The sequence below is a fragment of the Diadema antillarum genome, unplaced genomic scaffold, assembly GCF_040938485.1.
Source record: "Diadema antillarum isolate AM-2024a unplaced genomic scaffold, OU_Dant_1.0 seq00000086_RagTag, whole genome shotgun sequence".
Lineage (NCBI taxonomy): Eukaryota > Metazoa > Echinodermata > Echinoidea > Diadematoida > Diadematidae > Diadema > Diadema antillarum.
In genome coordinates, this window is record NW_027271178.1 from 843,263 (window position 1) to 865,626 (window position 22,364).

General features: G+C 40.4%; 1 protein-coding gene across 1 annotated transcript in view; it reads right to left on the reverse strand.

The window, feature by feature from the left end:
• Positions 1 to 3,809: 3,809 nt before the first annotated feature.
• LOC139726527 (oxidation resistance protein 1-like) overlaps positions 3,810 to 22,364 on the reverse strand; it is a 106,327-nt gene continuing 87,772 nt past the window's right edge. The window contains exons 10-14 of the mRNA XM_071637508.1: positions 18,217 to 18,382; positions 11,883 to 12,002; positions 10,546 to 10,698; positions 9,116 to 9,288; positions 3,810 to 7,685 (exon numbers count right to left, since the gene is read on the reverse strand). Of these exons, the coding sequence (XP_071493609.1) occupies positions 7,547 to 7,685; positions 9,116 to 9,288; positions 10,546 to 10,698; positions 11,883 to 12,002; positions 18,217 to 18,382 (751 nt within the window). The 3' untranslated portion in view covers positions 3,810 to 7,546. The remainder of the gene's footprint in view (positions 7,686 to 9,115; positions 9,289 to 10,545; positions 10,699 to 11,882; positions 12,003 to 18,216; positions 18,383 to 22,364) is intronic.

Here is a 22,364-nt window from a genome sequence, read left to right on the forward strand (position 1 = left end):
CACTCCACAGGGACCTCATCCATATTATAACTCTTCTCTATGCTATCAATTCTGGCCACAACCGAACATGCAAACGTTCTTTTTGCAACGGTTGACGCACGAGACCTACCATTCCAACCCTGCGTGCAGTTACAGAGTTGTCACCTTGTGTGTTGCATGGTGATAGAGACTATAGCAAATACCATCATTATGTAATAGATGTACAAATACAAAATACATTTATGGTTGCAATTTTGACTAGTGGGTGACAATATACAATATACTTTTCTCCTTTCACGCTCCACAGTACTCTCCCTGCTACATTTCAAAAACACATATTGAGATGTCTGTGCCAAAAACTTCAAAAGTCTTCTACCGTTTACTGTACTCTTATTACAGTCAGCCGATACACTGTGATACAAATCTTGAAATCAATGAGGGAGTATTATGGGAATGCACACTTTCCTTTTCAGAACAGCTCACACTGTATAGACCATGGACTTTGAAAGTTTGTTGCTGTGAGAATACAAGAGCATAGCAATGTTTGCTCGGAGGTGGTATTCATGGAAGGTGAATTGCGGCTTGGGCTTATCCCATCTACTGTGGTTTCCATGACACCAAGTGAGGCGACAAGGCTGAAATAGGGTTAGGATGATGACTATGTTTCTCTATCTTTTCTTGTTGTTGTTGTTGTTGTTTAAGATGACTGACTCGCACGAGGGTTCAGGTTATTGATTTGAATTTCAATTGAGCTGTGCTAACTGTGACAATGATGATATACAATTGGGGAAGGAAGGGGGAGGGGGAGGAAAGGGGAAAGAAGGGGGAAGGGGGAATGGGGGGAGGGGGCTGGTGGCTTGTGGCATTTGTAATTCAAACTTGGGGCACTAAACCACATAGAACTTAGTTGTAAAGACCACAAGCGGGAAGGAAAACCCCGCTTTACTTGATCTAGATAGCACAGTTTCTTTGCCAAGGCCTCCGCAAAACTTCAAATCAATGACCAAAAAATAAGTGATTAGTAAAATTCACCAATTCTAAAAGTGATGTGCATCTGAATATGTATGCAAGCATGGTAAATATCGAGTGCTGCATTTGAAAGCTAACACGTTGCTTTGAATTCATGTGTCTGCTTATTAAAAAAAAAAGTCTACAAGATATTGCATCATCATGGAATATATAAACCATGGGAGCTGGACACTCTGAAACCACTGTTGCCATTGTTCAACACACACCAGCTTCTAGCAGTGATTGAGTTGACTTGACGGAAAAACAAATCAAATCATGAATCTACTGTAAACTTGAAAGAAAAGTCCCTTAATTCTCCAACTTTCTTTACACATTAATCAGTATTTGTCATCTTGTGTGCTCAGAGCAAGTGAATGAGTATTACTAAAGTGCTCAAAAGAGGGAAAAAAAATCTCTGCACAAGTCTGCCAGTTTCCATGTAAAAAAAATTGAAATAGGGCTTACAAGATCTTTATAATGCAAGTTCCAGTAGCTATGAAGTTGTTGAAAGAAGGGGGAATACATGAGTGCTATTCTCTTGTAACAAACACACAAATCAAGAATTGAGAAATGCCGTGAGTTGAAACGTATAAATCAAGAACAATCCCCTCCAATAGTGCTGTACGATTACGTAACACTAATAATGTCATAATGATGTTTGCTAAAGCCTGATAAGCATGGCAAGTCCAGCCTACGTATTGTAGCGATTGGTTGAACACTTTTCTTGGGGGGTGGTGAGCAGTGTGTAAGAGCAAAAGAAAGTGAAAACTCTTGTCTGAAAAGTAATGATTATCCTTAATTCAAGCAAATATCATAATGAAATGATGATTGAGCCAAAGTGTAAGAGCTTTAAACTCTTATGTCTTACAGTTGCATCATAGAGAACCACTAACTGACATATGTGGTGAACCTCTATATTTGTTTTACCAGCATTACTGGATATAAATGGCATTATGTTCAATGCAAACTTATAATGCCCATTTTCTTTGCAAGTACCAACATTAAACAGAGCATATAACAGCACTTTTATATGAAATATACTTAACAGAATGACCAACTAAAATATCCACTCCATCACATGGAGACATGAAACGCAATGTATATATTCATGCTTACAAGCTAAAGGATGATTTTATGATTGGTGTTACAGACAAAACAACACTATAATTGTTGGTATTTTTTTTCAGCATACATCACATGCAAGGGCTAACTACACAGCTTGTAAGACAATCATAAACAACACTGAAGGGACCTCCTTCAAAAATCAACAAACAGTGGGAGTAAGGTATAATATTTCAAATTCAGATAAACAGAGTATCAAAATGTGGCAAAAAAACTGCTGAAAACTGCTTATCCAATAAGGCGAGCCAATGGAGTAAAATGGAGTCAAAAGGGGCCTGAGCTTTCGATCCTAGCAGAATCTTCGTCAGAGGCAAAATGACAAACAGGCAGGGAAAGCACTCACATATAAGGACTTCACACAAGAACAGACAGGGACAGGCTGGGTACACAGAACAAAGAAAACAAAGGAGAGGGTGGGAGCTCATGGGCAAGCTCAGGCCCCTTTTGACTCCAAACAGAGTATCAATGAAACATTTCCAAGCAGCACCCTGAAGGCTGCTGATATGCAAATGTACGTAGAAGCGCCGGTAATGCAAGCCACACTATACTAGACAAAGTATTGCCATCTTGTACAGGGAAATACAGTCTCCATGATCTAACACATTCGTACTGTTTCCGCTCTTTGAATAATGCCTCGCTCCATGCCTATAATGTTTATAACACTTCCATCCATCAAACGTTCATGCCTCTCCCACCCAACCCCCAACATGCAAATGAAGCTACCTCTGTTCACACGAAAATGAATGCTAAAACTATGCATACACGTGAAACACTTATGGCTTAAGTTATGAAACGCACCTTTAAAAAAAAGAAAGAAATTGCACAAATATATTCATGAAGGTCAAACTGTGTAAGTTGAGAAAAGTATTTATTATGTCTGTAAAGTTACTTTAATAGTTTATAGACTGTGGGCTCCCTCAACCCTCTTTTTAACACATCCTCCACTGTAAAGCCCATGGCAAACTACGAGATCCCAGAGGTCGCACAATTCCGGTTGCTAGGTTGTACGATCGCTGATTCGTGGCACACTTACGTAGTGTGCAGTGGCATTATGATGCTACTGGTGGTATACAAGTGTACATATCATAGTTTAGTCCATGGTACTGACAAAGTTTTAATAATCTGAGCCCTACTCCCAATTCTCTCTCCAACCCCCCTTTCTGCCACTTCCTTGCCACCGATCCCTGAGAACATGTTTTGCACCTGAAGACTGCCCTCTCTTGTTACACATACGCATCACTTTTGTGACATCATTTGCTCGCAAACCTACCCAAACCACACACTTTTCACGAATCTACAAACAGAAGTCATTACCGCTGCTTCTGCCGAGCGGGCACAACATTTTGCATACAACACACTCTTCACGGAGACACAGAACACCTGTAGATCATCCCATACTCAACACAACTACACTTTTGGGTCTCGAGGGAAAGAATCAAATGACCAATTCTATGTAATATACTCATGACAGATAATACCTCTGGCATTCAACTGCTGACTCATGCTACTTGCTCTGACACATTCTGACTTCAACTCTGTTGTGTGATGACCACATACAAATGTAGATCAACATGAAAGGATATGCAAGATCTACGTTGAAAGCTGGACAATCCTTTTAAGTACATCTTTGGATAGAAATATGAAAAAAAAAGATCTATTCCATCTTCATCGTGCATACTTTCTAGCACAATGACAATGAACATATAACGGCTATGTGCAGTTGCTAAGTAACAGCATTCACAATTACACTCCAAGTGGCACTGGCTGGAGGAAAAAAAAACGAACATACAAACTCAACAATCAACTTTTGAATTGAAGAGAAACGTACCTAATGACCATTCAATTTAAACCTAACATATCTCGCTGCTGGCATGCAGATGAACTATCAACAAAACAAATATGGACCATGCCATTTAGGAAAAAAAAAACATTGTCAGATCTGGTCTGGGCTTTTGAATGGTAACCCTCTATGGGCTACAAGAACTACAATACCACAGACATTTTATGACAAATTGTAACTTGCCAATGGCTAATGAGAGAGTTGAAGGTATATGATGACAGCTGGAATGGCAAGCTTGTGGAGAATTTCCTTCACTCATTTCAACTTTCCACCAGAACTGACATATTGAGTTAAGGTCATGCCTTCTTGATATCATATATATTTCAACTGGAATGGAGTCTACTGAACTAAATAAAGCAAACATACATCTAAACATTGTCACACAATGCCAACCTGAACAGAGATGTATGCATGAGCGTTATCTTACCTCCCCCAATAAAACAGACAAAACCCAGACACTGCCATGTCGTCAAAGTCCTGTCAAATCTGCTGTGAAGAGTGTGGAGGGCACAGAAGATGCAATGCCCAATGTAGATTAGTACCCTTATAGCAAACCAAACTGTGATGTCAGAGCCCCTGCTCGATCATCACCATAAAAACTGGTTCTAAACAACCTAACCTGGCCTGGTTCGTAGACACTATTGTTGCCATTATAAACCAGGCTTGCACATGATTCAAACCCAAGCTATGACAAAAGACTGTGACATCATCACCCCAGTACTGTTTTCTTCTTCAATTCCATCGTCTGCAATTACTGTTTGAATTTTTCTGTTACCACAGAAAAAAAAAAACCCACATTAACAATGCTTTCTTTGAAAATCATGAGAAAAAGCAAGTCTGCTGAAATGACGAAAACCCTCCTCACAAAATGCATAAGTGGAATGGAAAAGAAGGGGGAGAAAGATAGTCCAGAGAAAAAAAGAGAGGAGCATATCTGGAGAGATGCCAGGGAGACAGACAACCAACTTCACTTTGCCCTTTGCCCATTACAACATTTCGTCATCCTGTGGGTTGAGGGGGTAGGGGAGGCCCTGAAAGTTTTTGGACAAGAAAGGATTCATTCGTAAGTCAAATCGGCAACTATTGCACCATCTGCAGCCAGCACACCATTCAATTCTTGGATACGACGCAAATCGGGATCCCGTTTTATCAAAAGATATAATCGATCATAAATTTCCTTAACACACAGGCTGCTATAGACTTATGATAGAAATCAACTATATATTAATCAATTATACCTCTTCATAAAACAAGGCCCTGGTGTGAAAGGGTTAGTGTACACCCTGTCAGCTTTCAGAACCCTTGTAAAATGCTGTGAGCAATCTCAAAACAGAACAAAAAGATAGCCAAAAGAAAAGAACAGAAGAAAGAAAGACAGAAAGAAAAAAGGAGACACGATTGATAAGGGCAAGTTAAGTGATACTTCATTTTGTATGTGCTAAACCAAAATGCTTGTACTGCGTCACCGGATTAATCATGATCACCAAAAGCTTGCAATAACGGATAACACTTCGATGGATAACTTTCCAAGCATCGCTGCCAATATACACACACACCGTGGGGCGCCCTCTTTGATGGAACGTGACGACGTTCACATTGGTCATGTGACATTCATCACAACACACACACAGACAGCCGAAAGCAATAAGCAGAGAATGTGATCTGACGCACAAAGGAGAACAACATTGAGCACAATACATTGCTAATAACACTCATACCAATAGGGTGCAAGATCAGATCTAGGGAAATGTGTACTGTAAAAATGGAAATTTTCGCGGTGTTGAAAATTTTGCGCATTTTGCGCAACCAGAAACAAGTGCAAAACTAAAAGAATGCAAATATTTTTGCTTTCCATACGTTCCTGTACTTGGTGTCTTGATTCCGCCTGAATTGAAAACATGCGAAACATTTTTTACCTGGCCAAGCGCGAAAAATTCGTCGCGTAAAAATATCCACTTTTACAGTAAATGACTGACAAGATGTCTTCTACAGTATTAACGCAAATTTCACCTGCCCTGGTGTACAGCTCTTGAGGGTTTGAGGACTTATGGAATCACGCAGGTAGGAGTGACGTTTCGATTAAAGAATTTAAAAAATCAGCAAATCTCTTCAGAGTCTTCTCAAGCTACAATTGTACATTCACAGATAAACACATGGATGTTCAACTATCATAAAATTTCAACTTGGCAAAAAATGAGACAAAATTTCTCCAATGAAAAAGAAAAAATTATTATTTACACTTTCTTGAGGCATTCTTGAGAAGCAATATTTGAAGGGGGGAAAAAAATAGAAATTGAAAATCTTTTGACATGTTTAAAACTCATCAGGATATATCTTGTTCTGTAAGTTGGCTACAAATTGCCCATCAATATCTTGCGGATAGTTTACCTGAACAATCTCTTGTGAGTAAATTAAGACAAAATTTGCATCTTCGGTATGATAGCACACTGGTAAAATTCAAATTTTGACACAAAAGATGACGCAGACAGGTTGCAGGACTGGTTACCACGTACGAAAATACACCTTTTAGGTGGCACAATGGAAAAACAAACAATCAAACCAACCTTGGATTAAGTAGCTTTTAATTCTCTTCACTATTGGTCCACCATAAAACATTTCTCCTGCTAATATATCGTATTTACAACCTGGGCTTACTGTACATCAGAGTTTGAGAATGGCAGCATAATGCACCTAGTAGGAAAGAAGGGCGGGTGATTTGAAGTTATGAAAACCGTCTTAAGCTCACAGAGAAAGCTCTTTCCTTCTATTTACCTCCCTTTGTTTTGTTTTTTTCCCCTCACACACGGCAGACAATATTGTTATGTTATATGGCAATTTCCGTCAGTTTAGTACCTTTAAAGCACGCCCTCATGAGGCTATAATTGGACAGGAGGTGTAAAAGGATAGCACAAGTACAATGACCTAGGCTGGGACTTTACATCTTAAGTATGAGTTCCCAGCACGAAAAACAAAAAATATCTTTTCATCATAATAAATTGATCATCTCTTATCATCTGTATCGTGTCCACTGAGTTGAAAATGCTTCCAGCGTCAGATTTTTGAGTTTTCTTCACAGCCTGATTTCATGCCTTCTATCAGCGTAGGGCAGATGATGAACACGCTCCTCGGCTAATAACAGCTCTTCACTCAAGCGTGCATCGGTAAACAAGCAATTCTCCACCAACTCTGCAGCGGGAATTATTTCACGAAATACTCCAGCGAGTTTGCCCAGCACACTTTGGCAGTATAACAGTTGACTAGAAGTCGGTCTTGCCAGGTACGTCTCCACAAAAATGAAGCTGGATGTGAAAAAAGAAGTCGGAATTCTGTCACCGCTTTACCGTTCCTCACAGCACAGCGATAAGAGAGGTCGTCATATCTGGGATCGGTTTATGTATAAGTATATTCATATCTATGTATATATGTACAATAATGACAAAATGCAAAGCCCAAGCATCGATACTTGGGCGTTCGCGGCGACCTCTTTCAAGTTCAACGGCCGATGAAAAATGGCAAAAACTGTCTCTCCCATTTAACGACCCCTTCTTGTCCAGATCTGGGTGGGATCCTGTGGGTGTTGCCATGGTGACATTGAAATCACATGGAAAAACTCCACGCCTCCATGTCGGCTATAATGAAGTCCTCCTTGGACGAAAGTGTCTCGTTTCCAAACGTCTTGCAGGCGTGGCTGCGGCCGTGGTAGAGGTCGCCGTCCAGCCAGAGACCAAAGTCACCCCTGGATGATACACACACAGACAAAGGTCAACATGACCTAATGTTATATTTTCTGTACATTGATGGAAATGGGGGGGGGGGGGGGGGAAGGGGAGGGTGAACCACATTGATTGAATTCAACTTTCAGATTGACACCAAGTGCCCTCATACACGGATAGCATTATGACATCAAAATCAAGGGAAGAGACCCAGGGGTCTTGCGCTCACCCGAGTATCGCAAGTTCACTTTTCACGCAGTCACTATTAAATCTAAATTACACACAGCTCTACCAAAATCTGACCAGGCATTCTCAAGTAGAAGATGAAAATGTACAATCAGGGCCCAAATTTGGACCCCCTCCCCACCTCCCCCACTCATAATATCAATTTCACTTCTGGATCTAGAGAAGAAGATTTTTTAAATGATTCCTTAATGTGGGGGGATTGGAGGGCCCCCCTGGGGCCCCCCTGGGTGGGGCATGGTGCCCATCCTAACAAATTGAGATCCTAATCCCCTTGGGATGCTACCTGCCAAGTTTGGTGAAAATCCATCATGAGGTTTTCAAGAAGAAGATGAGAATGTACAATGTAGGCCCTGATTTGGACGCCCAGCCCTCCCCCCTGCCTCCAAGGGGGGCACCCCTGGATCTGCTATGAACAAATTTGAAACTACAGTCATTAATGTACTAACTCATAGTATTAACTTAGCTCTATCCCTTGTGATTCTAGAGAAGATTTTTAAAGATTCCTTAATTTTGGGAGGTTTGGGCCCCTTGGGGCCCTCCAGGTGGGACATGGTGCCCATTTGAACAAATTGAGATCCTATGCCCCTAGGGATGCTACCTGCCAAGTTTGGTGAAAATGGGTCATGGGGTTCTCAAGAAGAAGATGAAAATGTACAATTTAGGCCCCATTAGGACCCCTCCCCACCCCTGGGTCCCAAGGGGGGCACCCTGATTCCGCCATGAACAACATGAAACCACAGTCATCAATGTACTAACTAATAGATTAACTCAGCTCTATCACTTCTGGTTCTAGAGAAGAAGATTTTTAAAGATATATCTTGATTTGGGGGGGGGGGGGGTGGGCCCCCTGGGGCCCCGTGAGGGAACATGGTGCCCATTTCAACAAATTGAGATCCTAACCCCCTAGGGATGCTACCTGCCATGTTTGGTGAAAATCGGTCCTGGGGCTTTCAAGAAGGAGATATAAATGTAAAAAGTTTATGCACGAAGCACGACGGATGCCGGACGAAGAACGATCGCAATAGCTCACTTGAGCCTTCGGCTCAGGTAAGCTAAAAAAACAAACAGATTGCACCAAGAAAATTACTGTTTGAAGATGAATTAATTGAGGGGCACCACTTTATAAAACAAATAATGCACATTATTCGGTCAGGCGTAGGTGTGTAGTGGAATGCACAACGACAAAATCAGAACTGGTCACACTTACTCTCCTCCACCGATGCATATTGAGTCCACGTCACCCTTCATGAAGAAGTTGTTCTCACCGGTCCACCGGTACATCTCCAGCTCGTCCTCGTGGAAGCGGTAGAGGAAGCTCTCGCCCGTGCCGTAGTAGTGGTCGCTGACCTTCAGCGCGCAGGAGGTCAGGGCACCAAACAACTGCATTGGGGGAGGGGGGGGGGCGGTGAGGTCATGAAAGGGGAGGGAAGGGAGGAGGAGGTGATTGTCAATATAGTGTATTTATGTCACCTTCCGGATTGTCACATTTACGTCACTTATGAAGGTGCATCAAGGTATCTCAAAGGGTGTATGATGGGCTAGTGTTTCTGACAGTAACCTTTAGGTATTATTATAACTATTATATCATAACTATTGAATCAAATTGAGGGCCCACACAATGTAACCTTACCCTCCAGTATAACAATGAGAGAGATAATTGTAGTAGAAGTACAAGTAGTACTACTACTAATAATAATAATGATAATGATAATGACATTGACAACATAACAATGATAATAAGTGGTAACAAATATAGAACAAATAATAAAATTATCATAAGCAGAAGAAAAGAAGAAGAATAATACACTGGTAACCATTTTTTTTAAGTGCACAGCACTTTCAAATCTCTACGCTCTTCCAAGTACAACATGAACATTAGAGTACAAATACACACTGAGCTCTTGACTGAACCACTAGGGGCCTTCCTAGACAAGGACATTTTGGGGAATTTCCATTTTTTAATCCATCCTACCATTTCACATTCTAAACTTAATCTGTATTTCAACTGCAGCTGACGCATGTATGCAGTCTGGAAGTGTCTGTGTGTGTGGGTGGGGGGACAGATAATTTGTATGCATTCTTCTCATTCTCGAATTTGATTTTCAGGCCAAAGATACAAATTATTATTTTTTTGTTAAAACTCTATTTGGAAATCTTTTGCTAGTCCCCTGCAATCAGATACCATGGCACAACATACATGTACAATAGGTATGTGCACTACCAGGTTTCTTTTTAAAAAGTTTTCCTCACTGAAAGTGCATAATGTCTCCAGGTGTGCCTTAAGCACGAAAACTGTTCACAACATGATCTTATGATCAAATATATAATATGAACCTAATTGACCAACTGGGAAAGGCACGGAAGGGGTTGAAATCTCAATCCCTCGATAGTAATTTTGTGACCTCTCAAAGACTGTTGCTAACATTACGTAGCATGGCTCTTTGTAACACTTAATTTGAAAGCCCTGCACAGATTTTGGCATCAAATTCACAAACACTAGATCAAACTAACACATTTCCATACCACTGGTCTCCAACAGGGGTGTTTTCAAAATCCAAGCTCTTCTCCGGAGCCTAAGTTGGTGGTGGTGGGTGGGTGGGGGGGAGAAATGAAGGGGGCGGAAGGAGAAGCACTTACGTGGCCCTCGGAGTCCCTGAGGATGAGGAGCATGGGGCTTTCCCAGCCGCCCATGTTGCGGTAGAGGCTGTGCAGGCTGTAGCCATGGGTGGAAGTGCTGAAGACCAGCACCCAGCTGTAGCCCTCGGTCCGTGGTGGCAGGTTCTTGGCAAGCTGGAGTGGGGCAGTGGTGCAGAGCAGGGGTGTGGAGCAGGTGTGAGGGGCAGGGCAAGGCAGGGGGGCAGGGAGGAAGGAGGAAAAATAGACATTTATTCTTAAAAATGGAAACAAACAAAGCCCAGTCCAAAATAAAAAGAGACTTTCCGAAACAGTCTACAAAAAAGCACTCGATTTTGGGAAAAATTTGTTAAAAACTGATCCATCACTCTTTTTCCATACTGAAAATGCTGTTCCGAGGTTCGCTAGAAAGTAATTATACAGTTAAAGACAAGCTTGATTTCACATAGACCATGTACAAAGTACAGCCGGGCCAAAGGCGGGGCCTAAGGCCGGACCCAAGGCCACGGGCCTTAGCCCGGAACCAGGGGCCCAGAGCCCAAGTGGGCCCAGGCCCAGGGGCCCGTAGCCCAAGTGGGCCCAGGCCCAGTGGCCCAGGGGCCCAAGGCCGGGCCGAGGCCAGGAGCCTAAGTGCGAGCCCAAGGCAGGGGGCCCAGGAGGCTGGGGGTACAGGACGCCAGGGGCCACCAGACTGAGACCACAAAGAGTACCAGTCTTGACTTGCTGTGATAATGATGTGACAGGGCTGTGCATACACATAATTATGTAAATACACTGTACAGGGCTGTGCATACACATAGTCAAGTATTAAGCAAACAAAGCAAAATGTGAGTACTACAAGCTCCAATTACACAATCATTACCAGAATATTATACATTGATGCAACCTATGGCAAGACTTGAAATGCAAAATCAAAACTGCTACTTGATTTAATTATTCCCTTGAGGGTGGTTATGTCCCTTTTTCAAAAATCACAAAATTTTGCATGGTTAAAGAATAATGTCTCCCACCATTGTGTATGAAATCTTACAATAATACATCTCAGAGTTTGAAAAAAGAAAATAGGAATGAAAACCCCAAGCAACTCGAGGATAGGTTCCACTTTTGTATTGAGAATAACAGTTGGGATTATTTTGGTATCCGAATAAATTCACTGGAAATCTACAGTATTATTTTCTCCCTATCATAATGAGGTTTCCAGTTTTATTATTCTGAGGAGAGGTCTTAATTACCTACTTCTACAAAATACCACCTCATGAAAGGAATCATAATAATTTTCACAGTTGCAAAAAGGGACACAAAAACTTTAAAGTCATATATCTTTCCCCCTTCCCCCTCACCTTTCTGACATAGTCATTGCACAGCAGCGTGCTCTCCCCAATCAGCTCGGGCAGTGGTAGGTTCATCTCGCACTCCAGGATTGTCATGCGACGCTTGCTCGCCTCCTCCCGCGTGATTATCTGCAGCAGAAGTCGGAGATAAAGTAGAGAAGCTAGTCAGAAATTTCCCCAACTTCAACTCCGAGACATTCTTTGCTACAGTGACATTCAAAACCACACACATCATTTCCATCGCAAGTATTATTTGTTTGTCAACACTATGACCATAACTATTATCATTATCATCATCATTATCACCATTATTACCATTATCACTCGATGACTATGGTGATAGTTAAACCCATAACATCATTTTTATTGTTGTTATTAATACTATTATCAATAACAGTACTATTATTATCATCATAACCGATATCATTACCATGATTTCTTACTATAACATCATGACCATTATCATAAATTTTTATCACTAAACATGTTAGCATTGTGAACACAAAGTGTAAGATAGCAATCATAAGACCACACACTATCTCTTCATTACATAGAAGGGAACAAATAGAGAAGTGTGCTGTTACGGAATCATGAGAGAGGCGGGGCTACCAAATTTCACCCATCAAAATCAAAAAGATTCCAAAGAGGAATCATCAGGGGAACACTTGTGTCTTACATGCATCTTAACAAGCAAACACAGTATTCCCAAATCAGGAAGGCTTTCTTATGTTCCGTCGGCAGGGCATGAGGATATATCTAAGTTTGATAAGGAAGATTCCTGCAAAAGTAGAAAGACTAGACAACTATGAAAACAGGGATAGATAGATAGATAGATAGATAGATAGATAGATAGATAGATAGATAAATAGATAGATAGATAGATAGATAGATAGACAGAGAGATAGATAGATAGATAGATAGATGGATAGATAGATAGATAGAGAGATAGATAAATAGATAGATAGATGGATAGATAGATAGATAGATAAATAGATAGATAGATAGAGAGATAGATAGATAGATAGATAGATGGATAGATAGATAGATAGATAGATAGATAGATAGATGGATTTAGATAGATACACTAGACACTAACAGAGAGAGAGAGATACAATGTATATGTAGAGGTAGATAGAGAGATAAACATGACCCACTACAACAAAAGGATCTGAAAGTCAGGAAGGACGATTTTCTGAAAATGACATGACATTATTCCATTACTATTCTGCTTTGATTTCATATAAAACATGACTCATAAAAGTACTTGGTTGCAGAGATATCGATGATCTTATGAGAGCATGTCGAGTGGTCTAGGAAATTAGCGTTTCAAAAAAACTGCCTTCAAAGTTTTCCTTCCGACACAGTTTTCACCTCTTGCTAATAGAAGGTATGCTCTTAATAGCAACCTCCGCGATGCTCATTCAAGCGGTCTATGCATGACCAATCAGTAACCAGGATGCCACGGACTGACCAATAAGATCACTCCCCCATTGCTGGGGGCGGAGTCTATCTGCGGTGCTAAATCTGAATCTTCAGAAACGTTTCTGTTCCATTCAGAGTCAGAAAATCATGGCCCAGAATGCCCAGAACGCTATTAAGTTCCTGCCTTTCCTTGGATCATTCAGCTTTGAAAATTCTGGGTCTTTGGAACAATTGTGAAAACTTCCGGAAGTAAAGACACAAAGATAGAAGTATTCAGCAGAAAACACAAGGGACAACTTCTACATTATTGCTTTCCAAAGGCATGTAAGATACAATAGTAAAACACAATCAACTGAGATACTTGCGGGCATTGCTATTGTTGTCGGTGGTTTCTTTTAATATTGTAGTATCCATATACATGATGGAATGGAACCGTGTAATCCTACTACCTTGGTACTCTAAATATTTGATTATCAGGAGTGTCTCGAGAAAGAGTTTGAAACCGGAACCTTTGTAAAGTCATCTCATCTACTCATCCAAGATCTCTTCATGCTTCATGGTTGCGAAAAAACCAAAACAATGTTTCACTAATGGAGTTTGACTTTGATACTGAAATATGCGAGTCTTTCGTGCCTCTCCCTCACTCTTATTTTTTGTTTGCAAGAATCGACAGACCTGTATTATTGTATATCTGTTTTTATACTATTTTTTTTTCTTCAAAAGATTAACTACTTTAAGAGTAGCAATTGATACCCACCTCACTAATGAGGCAAGCAGAACTACAGAACAAGGCCTGGGGATATAGATCACGAACATTTCATGCACATGCATTGATGAAGTGCAGTCAATTTATTGTATCAATGGACTGCTGAAGTATCCACAGACCATTTCCTTTCTTGCATCGAAACCCAAAACATGACATATGCCTTTGTGTTTGTTGATGTGCCCATCATATCTAATGTATTCAATGACATTATGAAAAGCACTTTCACATCGATGTGACTAGAACTTCTTCAGACTTTGAATGACAGTGTTCTATTAAAAACCATATCACATACTTGTCAATAGTAGATAGTAATGGAAATCAGCACCTCTGCGTCCATTTCCCTTTTACTCTCTCTCTCTCCCCCTCCCACTCTATCTTTAACTCCCCCTTCTTTAATCTGTATTCTCTTTCCCTCTATCATATTTTGTTATTGTAATTAAGTGCTTCCAATATTGGTAATATGACTTCATTAATATTTGTACATTACTGACATCTCACACCAGAAATGTACTCATTATACGGCCCATTTAATTTTGTACCATGTTGCTATCTACCTAGACTGGTTGATGTCCATTTGTTTGTCACATTCTTTCTTTCTCTCTCTCTCTATCTCTCTTTTTTTCTTTTTATAAATATCAATCCATCTGGCTACCAATCTATCCATCTGGGATCTACTTATCTATCTACATTCATCTAATATCTATCTATCTCTCTACAAGTCTATCTTTCTATCTATCTATCTTGCCTATTTATTTATTCATTTAGTTATCTATCTATGTATCTATGCTACCTACAAGTTTATAGTTATTCTATACGAACTAAGGATTCTTTTATTAGCTCATGTGCAGGCAGTATGTTCTTTTCTTCCCCCCTTTGTTTTTTTCAGAGGCCTGTATTAGATAGTAACTACAAACCCTAACTTTTGCAGCCTATTTCATTTCCTTGTTTTCCCTTTCCTTGTTCCTCTTACAAACATGAGGTGAGGCAGAAAATTTTTGAGAAGAAAGTTTTCTACAATGTATGCATTGCATTAGCATTGTTGTCCCTCCCCCCCCCCCCCTTATTTCATCGCGGTCACAACACTTTTGCAAAAGAAGTTTAGCTGCAGTAAAATGACACCACTGTCATCGCACATTGGGCATTTGAGCCGGAATAATGATTCCTAGAAATTGATCCGTTGGACGGTGGTAATTGATCGATGCGCCGGCTGTCACAGCACTCTATAGTTCCGAGCCAGCTGCTTGGTTCTATCAACATACACACAAACACACACACACACACTCTCTCTCCCTCCCACACACATACACACCTACACACACACACATACGCACTCACTTACATACACTCAGACACTAAAATGTACCAATAAGCATTGCAGACATTTACACATATAAGGTTAATGTTCTGCATGTACACACAGACACAAACACACATATCTATCACATAGAAATCTCATATCGTACTCTAAAAACATACAAATTAAAGTACATAACACGTTCCACTACAATCATGATGATTTGAAGATGCCACATTTGTAAATTGAGCTATCCGTTCTGTACTGATATTCAATTTCATGTACAACATATATCGGGGTATTACACTGCCTTAAAAAACAAACAAACAAACAAACAAAGGAAATGAAATGAAATCAACTCCGATTTGCAAACTCAAACTAATCTTCTTGAGCCCATCTATGATGAATGGCACCATGATTACATTTAGCACGTCTAACTGCTGAAAAGGCATTACTGAATAATTTATCTTTGTTCCAGCATTAAGCATGGCTACAGAGCCTATCATTTACCAAATATGTCTACTGTTGCCATGGCAACCAGATAAATCATTCAAATGGATAACGGCACACCATTAAAAAAAAAAATGGATTGGTAGTAAACTACACTTGTATGGAGAAACAACAATGCAAAGTAGCACTGGAGGTCAAATTTGTGGTGACACATTTGCTCCTGCGACAATTGCTCCCGTTTTATTCTCCCCTAGGACTTAGGATTAGGGTTAGAGTTGTGACAGGGGTTTAGGTTTAGTTTGACGTGAGGATTAGGATTAAGGCTAGAGCTATGTTTGTGGGCAGAATTTATGTTTGGCTAAGTGTGCATATATTTCATGGGAGCAATTGTCGCAGGAGCAAATGTCCTGGAAACAAATTTGTTGTGTATGAACTTTGATACTCTTCATTCATCATATCCCTCTTCAAAATCATTTTTTTTAATGTTTACACTCAGATTTGGGTCAAATCTTTACACTAAATAACTTTAATTCATAGTGAATAAAACTATGAGGCAGTTTTTGCCATCTTAAATACAAGAGGGATTTCTAAATGAATCCCACTTCCCCCTTCCAATCCTTAACCAACTAATAAACTATTTGGAATATATATAAACAAATTCATCTCTCCCACTCCTCCCTTTGGCTGATCTCATTTTGGACCGAATGAGGTTTGCTGCCATGGCAACCAAATTCTTCCAATAACACCTGTCATGGATGATGACACCCTTTCCTTCTCACCCCTCTAATAATACCCTCTTTCTTGGTATCACCCCCCCCCCCCCCGTAGTTTTTTACGACCACACCCTGATTACAAAACTCAAACCAAAAATGAACAAACAAACATACATGTACATGTACACCACCAACAACAAAATGATGATAGTAGTCCTATATATCTCAATGGATAAACTACTTCTACATGCTTCAGTCCTTGCTCCACCAAAAAAAAAAGTCATCACGAAATACAAATAACAAGATAATAGACAAGGGGATCGGTAAATGTGAGAGAGAGAGAGAGCAGATGAAGGCGAAGGGGGAAAAAAAGACATGTGGATTTTACTTAAAATTAAGTGACTATTATTGTAAAGACGCGTCATCTTTGGCAGATTCACAGCTTTGTTTCCCTTCCGGCGGTGGGAATGATTAAGTGGCGTATTTTCTTCCGACTCGCGTCAACATCTGGAGGGGGTGCGCTTTGTGTGAAAGAGACAATGCTTGTTTGTGCACTAATGGTGTGCTGAAAAGGGACGAGGCATTCAACTTTTGTCTGCGGGAAGAATCCGGCTCCAAAATGTCAAGTGTGACTCAAATGGAGATGCCAGGCAGCACAGCTCCGATGAGGGCAGTTTGGGCTTTATACTAGCGGAGATTGGTGTCAATCACACATAGAATATGGAGGTTGTTGTTGGTATTTTATAGACATAGAGGGCACCACTTAACAGCAAAATTGAAGCACAATGATGTGTCTACAGTGACTACTTTGGTTTTTCATGAACATAACAGGCATCATTTGAAAGCATAATTTTCAAAACTTATGTAAGCTGGATTTTTTAATTTCATGACTTTGATTTTCATTATACAGCTTGGTCAGCAAAGTTGAACAATTTCTGGCATTAAGCCAGCATTGATAAAGCTATACAGTGTATTTAACCATTTGCGTGCTTTGAGTGTTGATTGGCAAAGAAAACCCAATAGTACTTCACACACTGCCCAAAGTCACTGGCACAGAAAGGGTAAAGGCAGCTAACCCAAAGAAGAGTCCCAGAGCAACTCAACACTCATCTCCCAACTCAGAATAAGTCACAGAAGTGACAAACAAACAAACACACCATAGCTGTTATGAAACTCTTGAACTCAACAAAATGAAGAGGTTACATCCAGACCCCATTCACATCAAATGTTAATCCTGTACACTAAATGCAGTGCAATCCCTGAGGTCTGAAAGTTGTGAATGGGTCACATCCTGTCTCCACCTGATAAAGATCATGTCTGGCTTGACTTGGGTGGGATCCAAAGAAGCACTATAATGTGACACGTTTCACAAAATAATAATGTTTCCCCGAAAACTAGGAGATTAGGGCCCTGTTTCACTAACATGGGAAACTACATAAATTTGTATATCAAGTCAAACATTGAACCAAAAGTTGGGACAGATTCATATCAGATCTAGTTGGGAAGGATAGACAGACATTTGAGATGTATTCTGGAACATGGCAAGGTGGGCACAAGTCTTGTTCCCAAATGGCTTTATTGGCGGGACAGTTCCTAACTCCTAAGGACTGACTGGTCCCCAAATTGCCCCTAAGATCAGTTGAATTGAACTCAAGATTGATTTTAGAGCTTAGTGAAGCAGCCCCCCAGTAGGCTCACCTCCCAGTCCTTGTGGATCGGTTCCTTGAAGAAGTCCTCGATCAGCTCCAGCTCCTCGTTCTCCTCATTGTCCCGGACGACAACAAAGCCCGCCTCGCTCGGCGACACCTCCTTTCCGTAGACCTCCGGCGACCACTGCAGAAAGAAGGCATACAGGTTGTCCGCCCTGCAGAAGTGGGGGAGGTTGTTGGTGGGGGGGGGGGGCAGGGTAGCAGTACGGAAGTCAAAAGAAAATGGAGGAGGAAATGAGGAGAGGGGGAAAAGGGGGAGGAATGACCAAAATATGTACAAAGTAGAATGTGAGAGTATGAGGGGTAAAGAAAGGGGGAGGGGAAGGGGGGGGGGGAGAGATGGAAAAAGAAGAGTGAGAGATGGAAGAAGAGAGAGGAAACATACAGATGAGAAATGAAAAGATATGAGAAGAGATAGAGAGAGAGAGAGAGAGAGAGAGAGACAGACAGACAGATGTGAGAGAAAATTAGACAGAGAGACAAAGAGAGAGAGGAAGAAAGAGAGAGAAGGGAAAAAGGAAAAAGAAGAAGTGATGTATGGGAGGCAGGGTGGGTTGATTGGAAAATTAAGAATTGAAGAGGAAAGAAAGATAGATAGAGAGAGAGATGAATCATAGTTTGAGATTGAAATGAAGGGCAGAGATGATACAAGTGCAAGTGAGAGATGGGAGATGGAGTATGGGATTACATACAGTAAAAAGAGAGAAACACGAATGGGAGAGTAACAGATGAATGGGAGATGGTGAGGAAGAGAATGGGGGAGGGAGAGGGAGAGCAGGAGATGGAGATGGGGGTGGGAAGAAGAGAAAAAGCAAAGTGTCTAATTTAGATTTACACTTGTATGGTATGAATGTGATGGTTGCCCGGGGTAACCATGATTGCACACTGGCAGGAGCAGTTGTAGCAATCATGATTAGGAGCGGCGAGTGCCGTGTGTGTGAGTGCAAAAAAGGAAAAACAGAGGATCCCTCCTGACGACGGGGAGAAGTCGCAGTGAGGTAAAGGATTCCCACGGCGGGATTTCAATCTCCGGCCAGACGATTCTCTGTCACAGCGGCGTAGAGTCGACACATTAGGAGGCACTAATGACTCTTGATTCCCTCCGAGAGTGATTTGTCCTTCGACAACTTGCCCCCTTTTCCTCCTGTGTAGCCAGACAAGGAGTGGGCGTCCAGGTGTACCTGTGTTAAAAGCGTGAGTGCGTGTATGTGTGTGTGTGTGTGTGTGTGTGTGTGTGTGTGTGTATGTGTGTGTTTGTGTGTGTGTGTGTGTATGTGTTCATGTGACTGTGCAATATTGACACAGGGTCGACACATCTCGAGCCAGCCACAAGTAGATAGAAGAGTTACACTCACGAATGCAACGCCGTGACAACATAGCAACACTTCATCCACAGCAGAGTGGATAATTCACGACCATGAGAGTGTCTGGGTCTGAATGTAATTTGCAATTTAATCTCTTTGTATGCTCTCTAATAATCGACAGTCTGTTTCGCTTCATAATTACTCTACTCCAACTCCTCCCCCCCCCCCCCCCCAGGAATCTAAAGATTCAGCCTAAAATCAAGATAACATGACTGTATGACTTCTCAATCATGACCAAATACACCAGTTGTCAGGGCATGATAACTCTACACAGATAGATTTCCAGTTGAAGCAGGCTTCAAACATGTATAGGTGTTTGCACCTAGTATGTACATGTATATATACATGCACAATGTATGTATGTTTTAAAGTATAATGTATGTATTTATGTATGTTAATTGCACTCAGACACACACACACTAGGTATAGTTTATGTAATGAAAAGCATAAGGAATTGTGCTTTTTCCCTTCTTTACTAACATGACTGTTGTCTTACTTTTTTGAAGGATGTTGCTTTGTTGTCAATTTGCCCTGGGCCAGTATGTTTGTCATGTTCATAATGCGATACCGTGCCATTCTCGTCCCTATCACTTTCACTTGGTGTCAAGCAGTGCTGTATGTTAAATTTCTTCATGTGTCATTAGTACAAAAATGTATGTTACTGTAAAACATGATATATTCGCGGCATGAATTTTTCGCGAATTGGAGCCGACGGCCTTTTTTCCGGCATGAAATTTTCGCGAACTGCCACTGGCATTCAATGCATATAGTGTAGAAAAAAACTTTCGCGTGCATTTTAATTTCGCAAATCTTCACCCTCGCGAAATTCATGAAATTAAAATGCACGCAAACATTCCTCGTTTTACAGTACTTAATCCATTCTCTAAATATTGGAAGCAACACTGTTTTGATTCAAATGGGGCCCTGGAGGAAAACAAAGCTTTGCCACTGAAACAGTCAACCAGGATGAATAACACGAAAAAAAAAAAGATACATCAAATAAATTGGGACAAACTCCCCAATGGATTTTTCAGCAGTACCCTACAACAGAGTTCATAAACAGACTTCTGATCGCAAAATTTAGAGGATTCCACGTGCACGGTTGGTCGACGGCATTAATCATCCTTGATGCATTTGACAATCTGCTGATGATGACCTTGATCGACATAGATTCCATGTACCTGCTCACGGGCAATGACACCGTCTGTTTGTCTGTTCGTCTGTCTCGTAAAACTAGAAGGATTGATGTTTTCTGCCAATTTCTCTATCCCATCTCTCTCCCTCCCACTCGAGAATTATCGGCTCAAGAGACTGATTCTGAGTGGGGTCCAGATTGGAGATGCTATATTCGGAAAACTATAACATTTTTGCGGCAGCATCGCAGGCGATCGATGTCTGCTACAAAAATAACACATCACTGATGCGCCTCTGTCCTATAAAATGTGTCGTAAAAACGATATTCTTGAACTCATTTACAAAAACAAACGAAACAAACCTGCAGTTCACTTCATCATAAATGTTTGGAATACAAAGTTGCCAAAGACCGATTTTCTTTCTTTCTTTTTATTGGTATGACTGAATTGTACAGACTGAGTTTATCCAAAGTGTGTATGACAGTAAACGTCAATATTTCTGTGTGATTAACCTCGCGCTGAATGGCTAAAAAACATATTCACGTGGGTTCACAAATTCATGCTGAGCAATTGTCAACCCATTTAAATGTGCATAGAAAATTGTGATATTTTCGCCAGTTTGTGAATTTGCGCTCGCCAAAATTAGTGTGAAATACACAAGAATTAATGTACCATGAAAATTTCCATGTTTACTGTATACGACCTGTCCCACTGAATATCTAAAAAGTTATCACAAAAATTGGAATGAAGGCCAGCAACCACCAGTGGAACATTTGAGAAAAACCAGCTTAGCAGTTATGAATATACGCTTTTACCTGTATTAGCTAAATTTCAAGTAACATTTTTTCCCAAAAATTTTATAACATACATTAAAAATTGTGAGGGCATGACATCATCAACTCGTTCATTTGAATAATCATGGAGACTGGTCAAAAAATGTTTTCTGAAGAAATGTGAAATGTCAAAATGTCATATCTTCCTTATTTCTTATGCAATTTTTGTCATGTTTGGAAAATTCTGTAGGATTTTTTTTTTACTCTTTGTTTCAGAGTTTATTTATTTTGGGGATAGATTTCCTCTTAAAGAATCTCAAATTTCAAAATGTTCTTGGTATCCAAAATTTGGATAGGCAGTAGCTAAAGACTGCAAAATTGTCTACTGACAAACCACTAGTTATTTATATCCAAATCTATATGTGTGATGCATCATCACAAAACCCATAAAATGCTGGGAAAATATTTTTGGGTCTGTTTGGCAGTTCCAAGCATTTGTGTCAGATGCTAAGCTTTGAACTGATATATTTTAAAGAAGTTTGCCCTATGTCATTACAAGTAAAATATTTCAAAAAAATTAAAAGTTAGAAAATTGTACAGATTATATTGCCAATGAACAAGGCTTTATGTACACTTCTCTTCCTTTTATGAAGTCTGACTTTATACATGGGTAACGTGATGAAGCACCACATATCTATATTCATATATTCATATCTATGTATCTCTCTCTCTCTCATACATTGTATATACACAAAGAGAGAAAGAGATCTTGACATATTTTTTTTAAAAATCTACCAAGACTGTCCTCAACAAAAGCAAGATATTATTCGGCTGTCAGTTTTCTGCAAATAAAGTAAGGGTGCATTG